This window comes from Cyprinodon variegatus, unplaced genomic scaffold (assembly GCF_000732505.1).
Source record: "Cyprinodon variegatus isolate N-32 unplaced genomic scaffold, C_variegatus-1.0 Scaffold362, whole genome shotgun sequence".
NCBI lineage: Eukaryota > Metazoa > Chordata > Actinopteri > Cyprinodontiformes > Cyprinodontidae > Cyprinodon > Cyprinodon variegatus.
The window spans coordinates 467926-489316 of NW_015150815.1; the positions used below are offsets into that span (position 1 = coordinate 467926).

The following is a 21391-nucleotide window of genomic DNA, read 5'->3' on the forward strand; positions in this document are numbered from 1 at the left end:
ACAAAAGCTAAATGTTTCAGTGGTTTTAGGATTGTGTCACATAGCTGAGCCTGCCCTGAAATCATTGGTCACATTTTGCTACTAAATGCCAAGTTGCAGTGAGTGTGGAACACACTGTTCAGTATGGGGGAATATGAGGCATTAAATACGGACATTTTATGAAGGTTTGATCTTCCTGCTGAAGCTGAGAGCCATCATATGAACTCTGCATTTGGTTTTTTGCACCTTTTATGCAAGACCCAATCAAGAATGTAATAAAAAATTGAAACAGAACATTTTGGTAAGCTGAATCTGCAGCTGAGTCACAGATCTACGCACCCCTGCACGTCAATACTGTGAACAGGATGAACCAATGTACACTGGAAAGGTTTCCACAGGACTGAGTCATTCAGCTCCATTCTCTTTAATAAGTTACTGAACAAAGTAAAGATGGCACCAGCCTGTATGTGGGCTCTGCAAACAAGTATTGATCTAAAACACCTGCTGGTTATAGGGTCATTTCAGTCCCTTTTTATGCAGGTTGGAATGATTCCACAATTCCCACTCTAAGCTATTCCAGGGCCAAATCCCACACTGCCTAACATTACCAACTTCAGTTTGTAGGAAAAAGCTGGAATATCAGGATACTGTGGCTTTAATTGATCAATGGAACCTTTATACCAACAGAACTGGAGGAGAAATGGAAGTTCAGAGCTTTGCCACTAGATGGTGCTGTTTGACACATTTCAATAAAGCTCAGGAGGTAAAACTGTTTTATGGAGACATTTGTCATCACATTCCTGAATTATTAACAGATGTTGGAAAAGAGCATGGGATCAAATGTATGAAAAAAACAAAACAAAAAAAAAACGTGGAAAAGCACCAAAGAGCTTAAAATAAAAATAAAAAAATCGGACCATTACTGTTGGATGTAACAAGCACCAAATAAAATAAGTATTAACTGAAAAACTATTTAGTCTAAATCAAAGTTATGACAAAACATTTTCAGCAAGTTTTTTTTTTAATTCCTAGTAGGAGAAAATAAAACAAACACAAAAAACGTCCAAATAAAAATCCACTTTTTTTGCAAGTTATTCTTATTAATCAAGAGCAAAATAAATGCCACAATCCAATAAGTCGAATTATTTCGTAAATAAAAAAAAATTCTATATCCATTATAAAGGACTTGGTTTAGTTTTAAATAAACAGCATCACATATTAGAAGCAACCACTTCCATATTTACTCACTTTTACCAGGCTTTGTGCTGCATTTGATCAAGAGATGATTTAAACAGCAATGAAACTCAGCTGTGGAGCAGTCTCCTGATTTTATTAATTAAACTAAAATAAAAAATGCTTCTGAATAATTTCAATCAAATAATAACCAATCAATCAATTCCTCTACAATTTTATTCAATTGGAAGCAGATAAATATTTATTTACCAAATGAATGGTTTATTGAACTGTGGCATTTGTGCTCCTCGATAGTCATTTGGCTCAGTGTGAAATGGAGAGGGCCCCATCTCTCCACAAAGGTAGTTAAATAAACACAAGCAGCATTGGCAACAAAAAAAAAGATTGAAGTGTTAGGTAGAAAATGTCCATAGAAAAAAAATAAAGATCTGTACAGGAGGTTCTCTACTCTCCCAGCTGACCTCAAACGCACCGCTCAACACCGTCTTTCCTCGCAGGTCGAATCGAAGGCAGCTGCTTCCTGTGGGATCTTCTCTCAGTAGAACCGGAGGCAGACATCAGCAGTTAGAACCTGCAGCCCCAGCAGCTGTTTTTTGTTTTGTTTTGGGGGGGTTTTCCGTGGCGTGGGTGAGCGAGAGGTGAAAGAACACATTAGGTTCAGTTCGTCTCACTCGTTTTGTCCTCAGTCTGTTTTTCCTGGAGGAGAGTTATGAGGGACTCCCAAGCATCCTGGCACTGCAGAGAGGGGAGAATGAGGAAGTATTCATATCTTTTGTCCTTCAGCTTAAATCACGTATTTAGGAAACACTGGGGGCTCTACCAGATATGCACATTTAGAGACTAGAGAAACGTTTGCAAAATCTTCTTTGTAAAACTGAATGGGAAGTGTTGGCTGGCGTTTTGGCCCAATATTAGTTTTTCTTTTTTTCTTTTTAAATTGGCTTCAGCCAATATGTCACCGATCCATTAAAGCCTCCAGCAACCATGTGAGATAACATAAAGTGCATGCATTGCTGCTCCCTCCATTTACTATCCGCTGTTAATGTTTTGTTTTTTATATTTGTTAATAACTTTTTTTTTTACTGAGAAGTTTGTAAACTCTGTTATTGTATGCAAGGCAAGGGAAATTTATTTATACAACACATTTCATACACAAGGCAACTCAATGTGCCTCACAGCAACACCAACATTACAAACACAATAAAACAAACTAATTACAGTAATTTTCGGACTATTAGCCGCACCTGAATATAAGCCACAGAAGATAGACTGCATGATTTGTACATATACAAGCCGCACCGGACTATAAGCCGCAGGTTTTTTATGTTTAACATAAACTGTCTTGCGCTCGCAATGTCCGTCTTTCTTGCTGTCGTTCCGTCTCGTACCACTCGCAGTAGAAGTCTGCTTCCGGAGGACCTCCACATTCTCGCGCGCGAGGCTACCGTACTTGTGTGTTGAAGCAAATGTGACATCAACATGGTGGATGGTAAAATCCATAGATTTAGGTATTACCCTAGTGGCCGTTAGCTGTAAAAGTCCATAGATAAGCCGCATTGTTATATAAGCAGCAAGGTTGAAAAATGGGGAAAAAGTCGCAGCTTATAATCCGAAAATTACGGTAATACAAATATCTACAAATACATATTATATATTAAAAGTAGTTAAAATACAACAAATCGCCAGAGGCAACAGTGAATAGACATGTTTTCTAGGAACCAGCAGGAGAACCCTCCCTGAGGTGGTTCATACAGCTCTAACATATCAGAGATTTGCTTTGGTGCTAAACAATGAAAAGACTTGTACAGAAGTAGAGATGTTTTAAAGTCTATTCTCTGAGTCACAGGAAGCCAGTGCAGAGACCAGAGCACTAGACTAATATGGTCGTATTTCCTGGTTCTTGTGAGGACACGAGCAGCAGCATTTTGGATAAACTGCAGTTATCTAACAGCTTGTTTGGAAAGGCCAGTGAACAGGCTGTTACAATAGTCTACCCGGTAATAGGCCGCTGATGTTATGGACTTACAGTAATATCACTTTTGAAATTAAGGTCTGAGTCCATGATTACCCTGAGATTTCTACCTTGAATTTTTGGTTCCAACAAAAGAGTCTTAAGATGACCAATGACAACTTCTCTTGGTTTTTGTGGTCCAAAGACAATTATCTCAGTTTTACCTGAATTTAACAGGACAAAGTTGTTTTGCATCCACACACTGATCTATTTGATATTTAAACAGAGACTAGTGCATCCTAAAGACAAAACCCCCAGACCAAATAAGAGTGGAGTGCAGTTCAATGCAGTGAGGAATGCTCTGATCTTTATATTGGAGAAACCAAACATCCTCTCCACAGACGCATGGCCCAACACAGAAGAGCGGCCTCCTTGGGACAACTCTGCGGTACGTCTACACATTATGGGCAGAGGACATTTGTTTGAGGACCAGAATGTTCACATTTTGGACAGAGAGGATAGGCGGTTCGTGAGGGCGAGAAGAAAGCCATCTATGTTAACAAAGAAAAAACAACCTTAAACAGAGCGGGTGGACTCAGATTTCAGTTTTCAAAAACCTACAATTCAGCCATTAAGTTGATTCCTTTTCGCTATCATCCCAACCCCCACCCCATAACAGGGGAACCAGAGCACCACGCCTCTGCAGCCAAGCCAACAATTCCCTTTAATTACCCACCTTTCAGAGACATAGACAGGTTTCGTCTATGTCTCTGAGATTCCACCCATTTGACAATTCCAAATGGGTGGACTCGTATGCCAGGAGCCATTTACATGTCTTCTAAGTACACTGTTGGGATATATTGCCACAATGGAGCCCAAATCAATCGGATGAACCATTTAAAACCATCCCCCTTTCCTTTTTCACAAACAAAACAAAAGATTCTCTTGATTTCACCTCCGATTTTGAATAGGTTAAATAATTAACTATAACTTTAATCATTTATTCATTATCTGCAGGATATTATTTTGCACAACACTCTATAAGGCCTTGAACTCAATGCTATTTCTAACATTTTGAATTGAAAAAACTTCTTCAAAACATCTTCAAACTTGGAAACAAAGTCCAGTAGATTCTTTTTAAAATTTTTTGGAGAGCTATTTGATAGAATGGTACAGGGTATCTACAGGTCCATGTTCACCCGCCGTCAGTGAAACGTAGATCTGAGTATCGTCTGCGGAGTGTGATAGGATACATCGCTAGTGGAAATGAATGGAAGCATGTACAGATTGAACAAGAGGGGGCCCGGAATCGACCCCTGCAGAACCCCACATGTCAATGCCATTTGGTCTGAGACATAGTTTCCCATCGCAACTCAGTAAGTATGGTCCACATTGTATCATTTTTACAAATCAAGGAGGAAATGCATGTGCTCTAAAGACTCCCTTCAGAAATTAAAACAGGAAGGCATATCTTTTAGCAGATGTTTTGGGAGATAAAGGTGCTCAGAACGATATAAAAGCATTCTTGCCTCACAAATATCTTCTGTATGGGGAAAAACAGCAAACGGATTTCCTTTCAGCAAAGTTTTTCTCTGCGCCAATCCCCCATAAAGTCCTGTTTGAAGGGCTTAACAGCTGTCATGTGGACAGAGTTGAGTTCTGAAATCTGTTTCACTGGTTTTATTAAAGGGGTTTCAGGGTAAATGGGGCTGCATAAAAGTGCATGCATTTGTTTTTTTTAATGATGTTTTAAGGGCCATATCCGATTCACAGCCATTTAAACCGGATGCATTAGGGTCTATGGCCATGAATGAAAACTATGATCTGTGATACCATACCAGGGCTGAGAAAAGCTGAGATCTGAGTCCTTCTTTGTCCTTCTCTGTTCACGTACCTTTTCATAATAGTTGATGTTTTTGTCGGCCATCCCCGTGAGGAGCTGTTTGAAGTCTTGCCTCTTGTTTCTCTGCCAGCGTTCCCAGTCTGCTTTCAGGTCAGCGTTGAAACACTCCACTTTGTCCTGGCATTTCTCCACTTCCACAGGAATCTGCAGCGGAGCAGAGAAAACTAAAGCTACAGGGGACTGGGCTCAACGCTACTTGTTAGCGAGATCTAAGTTGCAGCGTGGAAGGAGGAATTTCAGGAGGGAAAGATTAAAACACATTTTTACTCTGTAGATATAAATTGTAATCAGATGAAATCTGACAGTCTTGTGAAACTCAAATGAGAGGAAGGATGTCGCTTACAGGGGTTCGATCTTCTTGTTTGCGTAACACAGCTGCTTCGAGGCGGCCCTCGTACTCCGCTTGAACTTGGTCTCGTTTCCTCAAAACGTTCTGTTATCAGACAGAAGGCCTCAAAGTTAATATGAACTGCGCCCTCGAAGAAACAGCATGTGACCAATTTAACATGCAGACAATTCTGCTGAGTTATGAGCTGGACAGGACATGATGCATGCAAAAAAGAAAATAAAAAAAAAAGCCCTGATGGGGCTTTTTTTCTAGGAGCAAAAGTGATTAGGCTGGAGAAGAAAGCAAAAGGCTTTTTTTTCTATCAACATATTTCACAAAATATATACTTTTAGTATTAAAGAAAGGGTCAGCAGAAAAGTTAATAAACAAACATCAAATTTCCCCTTATTGCTTAATTTTCTGCATCATTTCTGGTAGAAGAGCCTCTGAATCTGTTGCTATAACCTGTAAAAATGTTACAAAATAAAGAAATGTTACAGATATTAGCCAGGGCGCCTGTGTAGCTGAGTGGACCCGATCTTGGTCTGTGGATCTGTAGAGCTGGCTCATAAGCACGGCCGTCCAGATCACATGGGGTTTTTTTTAACATTACAGGCATTAAACAACAAGAAAGACAGGGTGAAAGTGAGTGTTTTGTTCATAAGTGATACAGATAGAGGCTGTGGGGGTAAATCGGAGACATGAAAGAGTCAGGATGTGGATTTGATTTGCTGCTCGAGGCAGAGGAAGGAGTTTAGGAACTGATGTAGGTTTCAAGATCACCTTCATAGATTCGATGTAAAGAACGTATTCCCTGAGAACGGGCAGGAAGTCCTGGCTCATGTTGTCGCTCAGATCCTCCAAGGCACCACAGCTTGTGGTCACGCAGCCGGCCACGCCCTCCAGGGGGCGCTGCAGCTGCTCCTCTGACCCAGCCCAGCTGGAATACACAGCACCGTACTCACGCAGCTCCGTTAGGTACTCTGGTAGTAAAAAGAAGGAAAACAGTGAAACGTGAGCAAAATGGGATCCCAACAAAAAGACTGCAAGTGATTAAGTGGCTTCCTGAGCTTCCATCTAGTGAGTTCTTAGTAGGCGTTTAACTCTGCAAACCAGCGGCCCTGACAGATGGTGACAGGGAACATTTCACATGGCAGGTATTTATTTACGGCATCGCTGGCCATGCATGAGTCAGGTCAACTGGGTCAGCAGCTCTCTGCAGGTAAACTTTTACTCTTCCCTCATTGCTGAGTGAAGGAAGTCTCTCTTTCAGTTAAAAAGGTTGTTTTAAATGTGGGTTTGTTTGTTTTTCAGGATTTAAAAAATGGTTCAGATTAGCAGTCGGCTCTGGTTCTGTTTTCATGGCAGGAACATGAACTTATGTTCTTAAAATCTATAAATTAAAGTCAATCTAACCTGTGAAGCTGCTAAGGACTCATGTTAACGTTATGATGCTGCCATCATGTTTCGTAGCTCGTAATTACAAAAAACTGAACTTAAAAAAACTTTTGGATCTTTTCTTTTTTCAACAAACGAACATTTTACATTTACAGATTTATTCCAAGGTATTTTAAAGGGGAAGTTTAATATGAACCAATCTGCAGTGAGAGTTAGCAGCGCTGTGTGGGCACCAGACAGACACCTACCTGACTGCTCTTTGAGGATTCTCTGAGCGATGCGATCAATGGTTCCCAGTTTCTGGCTGAAGGTGTCCAGATACTCTCCCATGGCGCAGAACTCGGCCGGCCGCGCCCGCAGCTTGTAGCCTCCGGCGACATGCTTTACAGATTCTCCCACTTTGGTCAGCAGGGCCAGACCCTGACGCTTGTTCAGGTCCTGCAGAGACGCATTACATCAGGGTAAAGAGGAACAGATCCAGACGGTTGATCTAATGCTTATGAGCTGCTCCTTTACTGGAAGTTAAGATGCCTTTGCATAATTAATCTTTTATTACACTGGTATTAATCTATGAGTGAATCCTTTATTTCTTAATGTTTTACGTGAAATCATGTGTAGATGGCCCACAGCATCACAGAGCCTCCACTATAACTAACACTGGGTTCTTGTTTAACTTTGATTTTACACAAGATCCCCTTGGAGTTTTTATTTCCCTTCATAAACCCCAAACACAGCCAAGAGTCTGAAACATATTTGAGCAAACTCAACATTTTTACATTTTAGATCATTTAAAAAAAAAGAACAGACCCTGAAAAGTGTCGTATCAGGCACAGTTAGTGTTAGTGAACGATTGAGATGTTTTCCTTTCCATAAAAAGAAAATAAAAGTGATCTACTAGAAAAAAGAAAGCATTTTCAAGAAGAAAGACAGATTTTCTTCAATGGGATGTTGATACTTTTAGTATTATTCTGTTTTTGGGAATTCTGTGCAATCATTTCAAAATGACTGCAGTAAAAAATAAAGTTATGAAGAGTGATTTTGGAATGATGTAGCTTTAGAGCCACAGGGTTGAAGATAAGTAAATACTTTGATGAACTTTGGAAAGAGCTGGGACTTTAACACGTTAAGTTGGATTCATTAGAAAATTTTCCATCAATTGTATTTTCTTCTAAATATACTAAAATCCCAGCAGGAACCTCTGTACTTGCTGTTTCTTGCACAAAAAAAAATGTTTTTTTCTTTTACAAATCTGGTGCACAAGCAGCATCACATCATCAGAAAACCTCAAAGGACCCTAGAGTGGACATCTAAGGTACTTCTATCTAAGCTAAGGACACCAAATGTACGTGCCTCCATGGTCGCCATAAAAAATGCTATCTGGCCATTGCTGCAAGTTAGCAAGGAGTTAGGACTAGGAACATGAATTATTTGTCTTGATGAGAAATTTCACTAAATGCTCCTCATCAAACAGCTAATTTTAAGCACTGTTTTATGCAGAGCTAAACTGTCATAGTTCTGTCAGTATCAGAAATAAAAACTTTACATTCTGTTTATAACAAATGTTAAACTCTTACAGGAAATATTGTATTCCTTATAGTTTGTACCATAATTAGTGGAAGAATTATGCAATTAATTAATTTAGATTCATGGACTGTTTAAATTTCTATAGAAGGAGGTTTTCAAAGAAATGAAACATTAGAGGGTTTTAGAAAAAGCTAAATGATGAAGACTTTGAACCAATCTGATGGTTGAATATCCTAATTAAATATAAGATATATGTGTTGCTGTGCTCATAATTATTTGTTCATTAATAATTACGGAGAAAAAAGTTTTTTTTTAATTGAGGAGATGGTTTATTTTGTCAATAATGGTTTTTGATTAAAATGTGATTAAAGATTATCCTTCAAATTGGAATGCTTTAAGAAAGCATTCCAATTTGAAATGCTCTGAAATGTAAATGTTTTAGTATTTTTGTTTCGGATTATGTTTCCACACTAACAGATGGATTTAATTACAGCCTTTTTCCTGTGCAGTGGAAGATGTTCTTGGATGAATCACTGCTACTATTTTTTACTACTTTCCTTTCTGGGCACGTTAGAGTCCACTGCTGCTTTACCTTGGCAGTCAGAAAGGCATTAAGATGAGGGTTGAAAGACAGAACTGGGTGGTCCGCGACACGCTTCAGGAACTTGTCCAGAGCCTTCATCCTTGTCTCCACAAACTCCTCCGAGAAGCGGTCCACCACGCCCTTCATCACAAACTTCTCAGGCAGCGGCTGGAGACAGGAGGAAGAGAGAGTGAATGAGGAGCGTCTCACTGGGACAGCACGTCAGGGGGGAATAAGGGGGGGCGGAGCTTACTGGGATGAGGTGGGTCGGCTGGCTGTCTTCCAGTTTTGTCCTCAGCCAGTCGAAGTCCTGGTAGCGCCGCCGCACGCTGTACTCCGGGAGGTCGAACTCTATCCGTGTTGTCTGGAAAAAAGGAAAAAAAAGTTTTAAAACCGACATCTCAACATATTCTGAAATTTAAAACCCTTTTAATGTGTCGTTTACTATGTTTATTAGTCATGAAAACTCTTTAAAGACTGGAGATGTCTCAAACTACTTTATCTTTTCCGAGATACTGACAACGCGGCTTTGAGAATTGACTGATCCCAATATCTCAGCATTAGTCAGACATGCTTTTATTACTTATTTTGTATTGTAGCATGTTAGAAAAGGCTTGAGCAAGTGCAGGGTTTATACAGGAATGAGTAAATCTAATAATGCTCTTTTAATACTCTTCGAAATAATTATAATGCCATAAACAAGTCCCCATATATATATATATATATAAAAACATGTGAAATCCTTCTTCATCTTTACCGTCGACAGGCTGCAGCCATGTCCTAAATTCCTTGTTAAAAAGCATTAAAAGTCATTAAATTCACATTTTATGAATTTTAATTCTTTATTTTCAAGCCATTTTTGTTGAAATTTGCATTTTCCCTTTCTCTAGCTTTTTCTCTGTCTCAAGCGTCTTTTCCGAACACACGGCTTTACGATCGATCAGAAGCAGTTCTGCGCAAATACATTGCGATATAATATATCTGACAAAACTGTTTTTATAATCTTTTTTTATATGTATTTAAATACACCATTTTAAATGCCACAATAATCACATTTAATTATTTTTAAAGGCAATAAAGGCCTTCATTTTAAAAATAATAATTTACTGATTTTTAATGACCTGCAGAAACCCTGAAGTGATATTTACTAAAACAGCCAACAATAGTCAGGAACTTCAAACAGAAGCAGAGTGTTTCTATAAGCATGACCATATCAGAGGTTTTAAATGCAGGCTGATATAATCCCGTATTAGATTCTTGGCTAATATCAGACTTATATCCAATATTCATATCGGATTGGCAGATCCCATTAAAGATGCTAAAAAACTATATACATGAACATAAGACAAAATCTTTCCAATGTACTAAAGTTGGCCTGATGATATCAGGGCATTAAGGCTAAGATATAGCAGGTGAACACACAGAAACACTGTATTGATAAATAACCCCCCTCAAAGGGTCTATTAGGGTGGCATGATACCAGAAAATCTTATATCAAGTGCAATAAAAGCCTATTATCCCATCTGTGCTTCCTGCACTCTGTGATCTTTTGCTTTTCTCAGCAACGTCGTTTGCGCCTAATGTAACATCTGCAGCTATTAGAGCCTAACTAGCAACATTAGCCACCAGTCTCTGCTCTCCAACACTCCTTTGTGATATGAATACAGCACACAGCTGATAAATCACTGATAACATGCACAGCTCCAGCCTCCATAAACACTTTGAGCTTTTATTTTGGCAAGCTATTTCTATGCGGCTTCAGAAATGAAGTGCTTTGCTGCACAATCCAGCTGTCACCATGTGGCCCTGGCGTTTGGATGGATTATTGCTATTCTAAACTTTTTCACTGTAATGCAGCATAAAAGCCAATATTCTGCATATAATGCACTTAAAAATCAGCTGATGACTTTAAAATGAACCTGAGCTGCAGGAATTTACCTCGTACTTGTGAAGTTAAACAAACTTTTCTTCTTTTAGGACACGTTTCGGTCTCATATAAACAGTGCAGAGGTCAGGACCTTGGAGAAGCCTCTCCATATGCATCATGCGAGCACTTCTTGACGTATGTTTGGAAGTCACCAGCATAGAGGTGTCAGATTAAAGGCACAGTTGTTTTTCTTTTCTTTCTCTCTCTGCCTGCAGTGAGAAACATCAGCATTTCCCTAACCTTCAGTTAAACCCAGATATGGGACTGAAAGGCTCTAAGGATCTGGTTTAGTTAAAGCCAAGATAACCTTTGGTGAAGAAAGGCACAATTCATCCCACTTTGTTTTATGTCACAAACCACACTTTATCTTTGAGGCTTTGGACAAATAATCTTTCATCTTTTTTAATTTCAACTCTTTACCATCAAAACTTTGGTCTGAAAAATAGCTATTAAAATTTAGAAAACCCTAAACTCAAGTGATTTCATTCATCAATGATGGGAAGAAAAGGAAGAAACCGAAACACATTTTCTCCATCAATTCTTGAGGACTTGTCCCATAGCATCACTCATCTTCCACCATACTAACCTGTTGAAATAAGGCTTCTTTCCATATATTCATCCTTTGTTTTGAGGCAGAATCGAAATGTCATCTCACCAAAACGTATTTCAACCTCCCACCTGTATTAACTTAAACTTCTCTTCACACTCAGTTTTGTGTTGGACTGTTCTGATACACAAACCCTTCATATTATCCATGATCGCTAAGAGAAGGCTGAAACATTTCAGCAGTTTCATGTTCTATAGTTTATTAAGCAACATGGATGTTAGAAAATCAGATTCAAGTATTTTTTATCCATTTAAAGGGAATAATAAACCAGGCCTAGGCATTGATTTTAAACATTTGATTTACTTTGTTTATTGCAAATAATCAAGCTGAGTATCAAAGAAAATATCACTCAAAAATAAACAATAAAATGTCTTGCCTTACCATAGCTTTTGATAGTTTGCATTGAATACCTGATAATTGTGGAATCCTTGATCTATTTTGTCGAATAATTTCAATGGGGACATTTATTTTGAAAAAATTCTGGGCTGAACAGGTGAAAACTCCTCATCTGAGGCTAAAAAAAATATTTGGTACCACCTTCTCCCTTCAGGGACGAACATGGTGAGGGGGTTCTTGCTCTGTCTATCGATCGATTGATTGGTGGGTCCTGCACTGGATAAAGTTATGTTTTTCTTCCAGTAGCTAAGCGTCTAAACCAGGGGTCTGCAACCTGTGGCTCCTTGGACCCCTATAATGGTTCTGAATGGTGGCTAAAGATGATATAAATAATTACCTTAAGTACTATAATAACCAATATCAGTCTTAGCAGCTTTGGTGGTTTCTATAAAGAACATATGAGTTGAATTTTCAAAACAGCACCAGAAATATGTTTTAAGAGCTTTATTTCTTTTAATTAGCTTGCAAATTATGTGTTTTTATTATCTTTTTTTTTATAAACACAAACTAGCAGAAAATCTATGTTTCATCTTTACCCATTGTTTTATGTCTTTCTTATCTTAAAAGCTTAAAAAAACGAATAACCTCTTGGTTCTTAAAGATGGAAACAGATTTCTTATAGCAGATATTTCACAAAAAATATTGGTTGTGTTTTATTAAATATTTTGTAGCTCTAAATGACTTCTAATTTGTATCTGAAAGGTTGCAGACCCCTGATCTAAACCCTGCAACGCAGCAACAACCCATGGGTTTAATCTTTATGCTGATGGCTGCAGATATAAAACGTGCAGAAATATTTTACCTGCAGGTGAAAATGCTTGTTTTAATTTCTGAAATGCTGCTCTTAAGCAAACAGTACATCTTTACTAACATACATCAGCAAAAAGTACCTTTATTTTGAAAGCTCTCTTATCCTCTACAAATACATCTGTGTGGCATTAAAGAAGAAAGCAGCTGCTCTAAATAAACATACAGCTCTGTTCCATATCTGTTATAAGCTGTTTTATTTTTTTTTAAAAAGCATCCTTACTAGGACTGAAACAATTAATCAGATTAATGGTGATTATTTGACTATTGAAATAATCTACAACTAATTTAGTAATCGAATAATCATTAACTGCAGTATAGATATTCTAAAACATGCTATAACTAACAGAACAAGCCACTTAGAACAGTAATTATATTAAAAATTGTAAAAAAAAAAAATATGTATAAACATTTTGCATTTAAGAAAAAAAAACATTTTTGTCTGTCAATATGCTCTATTTAGAACTTGTCAAGTGGAAAAGGTTTAATATCGTAAAAAATCTTTAAGGAACCGTGGATATCCGATTATTAATCGATAAAATAATCAATACATTAATCGATATGCAAAATAATCATTAGTTGCAACCCTAATCCTGACAAACATTTACTTCTATGGTGACGCACTATTTACACTCAGTTATGTTTGCAGTGCCGTTTCTCCTTTTTATAGTCGGGGTCTGACTGGTCAAAACGCGCTGGTGAACAACTTTTATGACATGATATTAGTAGATCCCATGGGAACATTTAAAGCAGGAAAACAAAACCTTCAAAGCGTCGGTGTCAAACTGTGTGATGCTTCAGAAAAAAATGCATCAGCTGGATTTTAAGAGTAAAGCAGGTCGGATCTGAGCTGCGTTACCAAGCCGTTAAAAAAATTTAAAAGTCGGCAATACGATTTTGAACTGAATTCTGTATCAAAAAGGAAGTCAAGTTAAGGTTTCCAACGCAGGCCGGGTGTGACGTGGCTTTTACTTCCAGTCAGCAGGAGAGCCGCTGCTTTTTCTCAGGCTGCTGATGCAACAGCAACGGAAAAGGAGCTGCAGAAACCAAAGCAACGCTGTAATAAACACACAGATTATTGCCTGGAAGCAGTAAGAAGGGATGAAGGCCAACAACGCCGCCTCTAATCTGTTTGTCACATTTAAAAGTGCTGCCAAACCCAAAGTCCTGAATCAGCAACACGTGGATTTTAGATTTGACCCCAAACACCGACAAGTTTTGTAGTAAATTTACGTTTTTTTCAGATTTTCACATCGCCTCAGGAAGTCATCTGCTTTCTAATTTTTGATTTGTAGTCCAGACCACATTTATAATGAAAAAATAAATAAATAAAAGGAGGATTCAGCAAAGAGTAGATTATAAATGGAGCTTTTAGGCTCTTTGATCGGACCTATGAAAAATATAAATCATAGCTGCCTTTCAGTAAATGATTAACTAAGGGAAATATTTACAGGCAGCCTGTGGGAAAATAACTTCTTAGTAAGTTAGTGTTAGAAGACACTTTGTTTATTCTTCTCCGCTGCAGCTCAGAAGGATGATCTAATCCATACAAATTCCATAGGCATCATAATTTAAACACAAGTTCACAGTCATGAGATCATGGAGAACAAAGTTCAATCCAGTCATGAGATTTTAGCAGCAATCAGCTTTTTTCATCATTCTTAAAAAGATAAGAAGAGAGTCTGATTCTATAAAAAAAAAAAAAACAGGTTAAACAGGACCTGAGCAAAATAAACAAACCTTAGTGGAGACTCTGTAGGTGATGTAGGTCTCCATGGTGGAGACGTGTTTCTTCGGGTCGTCGACGGTGACGAAGAGGTCGCGGGCTTCTGTGGAGCCGTACGGGTCCTGATCGTCTGCCTCCAGCTCGTCGTCCAGCTGCAGCCTGCTGAGCAGCACCGATGCAGAGGAGGGACTGGAGATCTCCACGGGCGCACCGTTGGTCAGGCCAGGCTCCTGCTGGGAAACAAAAAAGAAAAAAAAACAGACCACAGCGATGATTTGATGATGGTGCCGTGGTAGAAAGAGCTACAGATTGATTGTGATGCTGACGAAGCTGTTCTTCATCGTCAATGGAGCGCTTGTTGAGACTGCGTGGAAACGCTGCATTTCCTGGATCAGCTTTCTGTTTGGGGGTGAAAAAAAAAAAAAAACTGGAAGAATTCTTACTTTTTTTCCAGTCTGGGAGGATTAAAACCATCAGAGAAAGAGATATACCCTCATACAACTGCGACTAAACTGCTTTTAATTCTCCTGAGTTTTAAAGGCAATAAATAAAGAGGAAAAATAACAAAGCTGCACCTTAAAGGAGACTGAGAAAAGCTCTAAAACCCTCCAAACACAGCTGATAACTCAGATGGAGAATTTTTACCCCCAGAGGAAATACGAAGTATGCAAAAAAATGATAAAAGTCTCTATTTTATTATATAGGATAGGTGTGTTATGTGTCAAATTCGGTCAGCAGGAAGAGGAGAGCTGCTCCTCCGTCCTCCTTTCCTCAGTCCACTTCACAAACACACAAAGAGCTTCCTTAGAAAACAGGCGCTGACAGCAGCAAACCTTCCACTGCTGCTGACCTGCTCTGGTAAACAAACACCGCTCAGATAATCACGCTGCATCAGGACGTTGCTGTGAATGAACAACCAGCTAAAAAAACGGTCGGCCATATGCAGGAAACAGCACCAGGAGCCGTTTCTACTATCAAACACAGATCGGTTTCTGTTGCTTTTAGAAAGAGAAGAAGTAACAAAATCTGCTAGAGATGACCTTGAAATTTCCTTTTTTTTTAAATTACAACAGCTTTAATACGACAGTAAACAGACCCCCATGAGGAAAACCTTCCCCTGTGACCACAGCGCAGTCTTCTGCTGCTTCTCTGCTAGGATCATCCTACATGAGCGTCACCATTTCTACTCTTCACTCTGTGCCTGCTGGAGGACAGCCTACCAAAAGCATGATGCTGCCACCGCCATGTTTCACTGTAATACATTCAGTTGTAGGCAAGGCAGAGCATCTTGTTCCACCTGTTCCCCGATTCTCCTGCAAATTCGATTCTCTCAGCTGATGTGTAGATCTCTGCAGCTCCTCCAGAGCTCCTCTCTGATTGGCAGGCATGCAGATTATGGATTGAAAAGTGCTATAAAAGTTTAAAGTTTACAATCTTTATAACCAACTGAGATGTTCAAAGAAGCAGCTGGATTCATGCAGGTTAACATACACTCAAAGAAAAGGGATCTAAAAGCACATGGATCAGATTTTTAGCTGATAAAACATTTGGAAATCCATTTACTATATCATTCTCATTTCACTGTAAAGCATTTATTTATGCTGCCGTTTGCAGTTAAGCAGATTACACTGACCTCCCTTTCCTGTCTTCAACAGGAAGGGGTAAAAAAAGCAACACCACACAGCATGTAACCATGACAAGCAGGTTTCAGCATCTCTCACTGGCAATGATTAACTGCTGGTTAGAAACGGTTGTTGCTCCATGATGAATAAAAAGCTTCGCTCCGTCGATGTTTACGCAGCCCTCAGAGGTTGCTGAGGATGCCGCATCCCCCCCAGCCCCTTCTATACCTACCGTGTTGTTTTTCTAGACTAAAGATAGTGAAGAAGAAGTCAGTTTTGTGCACCAAATAGTGCAAATAATCTGACTTAATGAGGTGCAAATGCAGGAACACATGAATCAATCATATACCTGTTTGTTTAGGTTCCTCATTTGTGGATTTTTCCCCCCAAAAAATCAATAAAAATCTGAAAAGAAAAACCGGATAAAGAAGATCAAACAGCTATGATGCAGAGTTCTGCTGTATTGTGCTGTCTGTGACGGCCAAAACCTGTCACTTTGGAGCACGGTGGTGGCAGCATCATGGGGTGAAGATGCTGTTTAACTAGTTTCTGCAGGGACAGAGGATCTGGTTCATGGGTCGATGAGGAGATGGATAGAGGGGATTATATGCGCAGAAAATGAACGGAAGGTATAGAAGTAAGATTTCACTTTTAAAGCAGGAAAATGGTTTGTGGATCAGACAACAATGCATCTATTGAAAGCCGGTGGTGTTTTTCTAGACTGAAGATAATTAAGACGAAGTCAGTTTCGTGCGCCAAATGGTGCAAATAATCTGAATTAATGAGGTGGAAAGGCGGGAACACATGAATCAATCATATACGTGTTTAAGTTCCTCATTTGTGGATTTTTCCTAAACAAAATTCAATAAAATCTGAAAAGAAAAACTTTTAAGCAGAGTTTTGCTGTATATTGTATTGTGCTCTCTGTGAAGGCGAAGAACCTGCCACTTTGGAGCACGGTGGTGGCAACATAATGGGGAAGATGCTGCTTTTTTCTGCAGGGACAGAGAAGCTGGTTCATGGGTGGATGAGGAGATGTATAGAGGGGATTATAGAAGTAGAAGTAAGGCCAAGATTTCACTTTTAAAGCAGCTGTTATTGAAAGGGCTCCTTTAAATCAGAGGTAAAGTGAAACTGATGATCAATCTGAGAGCAGCAGCTGTTATTGTTGTGATATTGCTTCTGTTTTTTTAAATCTCATAAAACTCCAAATAAAATATTGAGGGAATGTTTTTTGTTTGAACTAGATTAAATTTAAATTAACTTAATGTTTTACTGTCGGTTGTATAATATTTTTTTTTTTTGTGTGTGAAATTTGGAGCCGAACGTGAATGAATTTAGTCTCTATAGGATCCTGGAAACATTGAACAGAGAATCTCCCTCTGATCAGTCAGCATTTCTCTCTTCTTGTGTTTTCCTCCAGCTCATCCTCACCTTTTCCTGATCTGCGCCCGCGGTGACATCTGGCCCCGGAGACATCGGCTCCTCGGCGGCGGACAGCGGGTGGAGGATCTCCGTGATGAGCTTCTGCCCCGAGCTGGCCAGGCCTCTCGGAACACCGACACTCATCCCTGCGGAGGGCGGGAAGACGCGGCCGCTTATCGGTGGAAAGGACTGTCCGGTGGGAGAGCGGCTGGACGGACAGGTGAGGGCCCTCTCTGCTAGGCTCCTCTTCGGATGAGACGTTAACAACAACCGCTAGTTGATCACAACAGTCAGCTGACCTGTACTGCTCAGCTCCGGATGTTCATCTACGGCAACCCGGAAGTACACATCAACAGTCGACAACCCAAAGATCGTCTAGTAGGAAGATGTGTCAACTGGTTCTACTACCAGACCAGTTAGCTAACAATAAATAGCTATGCGCTAAATGATTGCCCAATACAAAACATTTAAAACGTTAAGAGATGTGAAGTAGATATCATGGGGGGAAAAAATATCCATATGAATAAGGTCGTGTTAACTCCAGTGTCATGAAAAGATATATATTTTTCAGTCTCCATTATTTTTTTAAATAACATCTACATTTATTTTAAATAATAGAGAATTATAGCTCACAATAAATATAGATATATCTATATATATATTATATATATATAAAAATATGTGTGTGTATAAAAATAGAGATATACATATATATATATAGATATATACATATATCTACACACACATATTATATAGATAGATAGATAGATAGATAGATAGATAGATAGATAGATAGATAGATAGATAGATAGATAGATAGATAGATAGATGATAGATAGATAGATATGCACTGTATATGTTGTATATACCCAGTACACATAATCCAATGTGACCAGTGAGATCAATAAAATCTATCTTATCTTATTTTATCTTATCAAAGGGGGTGAAGAGCTGTGGGACACAAGTAAAGAAAAGGGTAAGGAGGGCAAAATGAAAACAGGAAGAAAGACAGAGCAGAAAAGTAGTAAGGATGCAAGTAAATGAAGAGGCACAAGAAAGAAAGAAAGAAAGAAAGAAAGAAAGAAAGAAAGAAAGAAAGAAAGAAAGAAAGAAAGAAAGAAAGAAAGAAAGAAAGAAAGAAAGAAGAAAAAAACAGCAACAAAGAAAATCAATTGCTGCTCTAAACTTGTCTTGTAGGATAACTGTCTTGGCAGAAATACCTTTTTATTTTTGTCAAATGCTTTAGGAAGTCACAGATTGTACTTTAAACAATCTTTCATTTTTATGAAAAATTCAAATTCAAATCAAATAGAGGCACTAAATGTACTAAATGAGGTAGTAAATCCCTTTAATTTCTATGTATTGTGACTAAGAATGGATCAATAAGAATGAATAACCACCACATTTTTTTCACTTTAAAATAGTTATAAAAAATCAGTTAGAACATAATCATGATTCTATTTGTTTTTTTCTTTTTTCTGTAATAAAAGTTGTAATTTTGGATAGCTGTACGTTGTTTGCTCTGTGAGACATGTTTTCCTTTGCTGTACTGTCTATTCCAACTTTTTGAAAACAACAATTGACAAAGACGTGTTTCAGCTCTGAGAAGGTTGCAAGTAGCCGGTTCGAATCCCACTGTCTCCACCCTGAGCAAGACCCTTAACCTCTGCAGAGGTAAACTTCCATTTACCTGTTCTGCAAACAGGGAACTTTGGGCAAGGTCCTTCACGCTAATGCCTCCTTTGGGGGGTGGCCTCCTAGTGGTTAGGGCATTGCACTTCGAAACTTGAGTTCAAGCTGGACTACCACTCTGGCTCTGGAGCTTGATTTTTTCTTATTATTAACAAATTAAAAAGGTTTGAATACCATTTTTGAATATTTTTATATATTTAAAATGAAATCATGCTGTAATTATTCCACCTTATGTTTTGTTTTTTGCTTTGTTAAAAATTCTACAACTTAATGTTTCCTTTTTTTTCTTCACATTAAACCTTAGAAAGTATTTTACGACGGAGTATTAGGGCCACATTGAGGGTCTTCAACCGGTGTGTAAAGTCGAAATATAGTGTTGAGAATAAATTTGAGCTGTCATTAATAAAAAAAAATTGAAGATGGATAAAATCAATAATGACGTCAGCAGACTTGAATAAAAACAGACATGGACTTGACAGCATGTTTTTTTGGGGACGTTTTAAGCCTACATCCTCTGAAAGGGAGGCTATGAGGCTGTGACATTTTAGGCACTCTTAATAGTTTATTGTTATATATTCAATATACAGTATAAACACAATATTTCAACTTCATTCTCAATATTTTGACTTTATTTTTTTTTTTATTTTGGCTAATGCCTGCTTTGGGGAGTGGGAACCTAGAGGCTAGTGCATTGCACTTGGAATCGAGGTCCTGAGTTCAAGCCCCACTCCCACAGACTGCCACTCTGGGTCCTTGAGCAAGACCCTTAACCCCCACACTGCTGCCAGGTCGCTGCACAATGGCAGCCCACTGCTCCCCAAGGAAATGGGTAAAAAAAACATTTTTTCTTTTCTTTTCTTTTTTTATAACTTTATTTGGAACAGTAACAATGACAAACTCAAACAATACAGCATAATAAAGCACAACATATAGTCAATCATACCTCTTAACACTTTTCTTAATTTTTATTTTCTTTTCTTTCAAGTTGTGAGGTAAACAGATGTTTAGTTTATGCAATATACTTCAGAAAGAGAAAAAAATCGAAATCCAAGGATATATATAATTACATATGTCGAATATAACAGAATTATAATGAAAGATAAATGAATAAATAAAAAATACAAAACCACAAAAAAATAAATAAATAAAATAATTAAAAAAAAAGCCAAGTAAGCATTATTCTTTAATTTGTATCGAGCGAGGGCTAAAATAAATTAGAGAGATGATATGACAAACTTATTGCTTTTGGTTTCTGAATTTTGTCCAAGGAAAGATTTAGAAGATGTTTAAATACAGACCATATAGGAAATGGGTTAAATAAAGAGAGTTAATTTAGTTGCTTTGTAATTGTAACAATGTAATGACAATAAAACGCTGGAAAGTAACTTTAAATGAAAGCGGAGTGTTTCTATCAGCCCGCTCAGAGATTTAAGGTGCAGGCCCGTATATCCAGTGTTTATTCCGCGAGAAATATAATCAAAGTGAGACCTCTTTACTGTAGCTCCATCTAAACTACAAACCGGGTTTAACATAGAAGTTAAATACGGTTGAACGCCATATGTTTCACCACCCAGGCAGCTCTGTAGCTGTTATTCTGATGGGTTTGGTGTTTAATTAACTTTATTGAGTATTTCCTGTCAGGAAGTGAGCTACTTTATACACAGGCTACAAGCTAAGCTACAGAGCGTTCACCGGATTCAATCTTCCGTGTTGCAACATTAGCGGCTAGGAGTCCGCCTGAAACCATCGATAAACAATCAGTTCTGGTCACTTCTCTCTCAGTTATTGGTTCCTGGCCTTCAAACACATGGCTGCTAATCCACCGGGACAAGGTAATGAGTCTAAAACTATTTGTTTAAAAGTCATGTTTACTGCAGAGGCGGAGCAGCGAGTTTTAGAGACCCGGGGAAATGCGTAACCCTGGCCCCCTTTGACCGAATCTAATGGATATTTTACAACTACAGATTTTAGACCATCATGTTACATATTTTTATGCTTTTTATAAAAACTTTTGTTATATAGAGTAATAATAAAAGCTCCAGTAAACATGCAGGGTATTTCATTCACCATTAATTTCTTGTCTTAACTGTAGAAACAATTTGTAAATAACACCTTCCTTCCTGCAGCTTCATCTGAATCAGTCTATTTTTACCAAAGCTAGAATGCTTGAGAAACGTAACTTTTTAAAGTTGTAAGGAAATCATATTTAAATTTCAAATTATTGTGGCTTAAACATGTATATAAACGTACTCTTTATTAGACCATATCGTCCCAAAAGTTTAAAAATTTCTATTAAAAAAAAAATCCTGTCTTAAAATCTGTTTGTTTT

At 38.2% G+C, this 21391-nt stretch overlaps 1 protein-coding gene across 2 annotated transcripts; it reads right to left on the reverse strand.

The window, feature by feature from the left end:
• Positions 1-993: 993 nt before the first annotated feature.
• snx30 (sorting nexin family member 30) lies at positions 994-17685 on the reverse strand. Of its 2 annotated transcripts, none has more exons than XM_015386291.1 (9): positions 17380-17685; positions 14338-14553; positions 9114-9224; positions 8870-9028; positions 7002-7191; positions 6139-6338; positions 5371-5460; positions 5019-5171; positions 994-1908 (listed from the first exon to the last, which is right to left on the reverse strand). In XM_015386291.1, exons 1-9 carry the CDS (start codon positions 17512-17514, stop codon positions 1831-1833), a joined length of 1332 nt encoding a protein of 443 aa, XP_015241777.1. In that variant the 5' UTR covers positions 17515-17685; the 3' UTR covers positions 994-1830. The 2 variants fall into 2 exon arrangements, with proteins under 2 accessions (XP_015241777.1, XP_015241776.1); XM_015386290.1 differs by having other exon boundaries at positions 14338-14556.
• Between the last annotated feature and the right edge of the window lie 3706 nt (positions 17686-21391).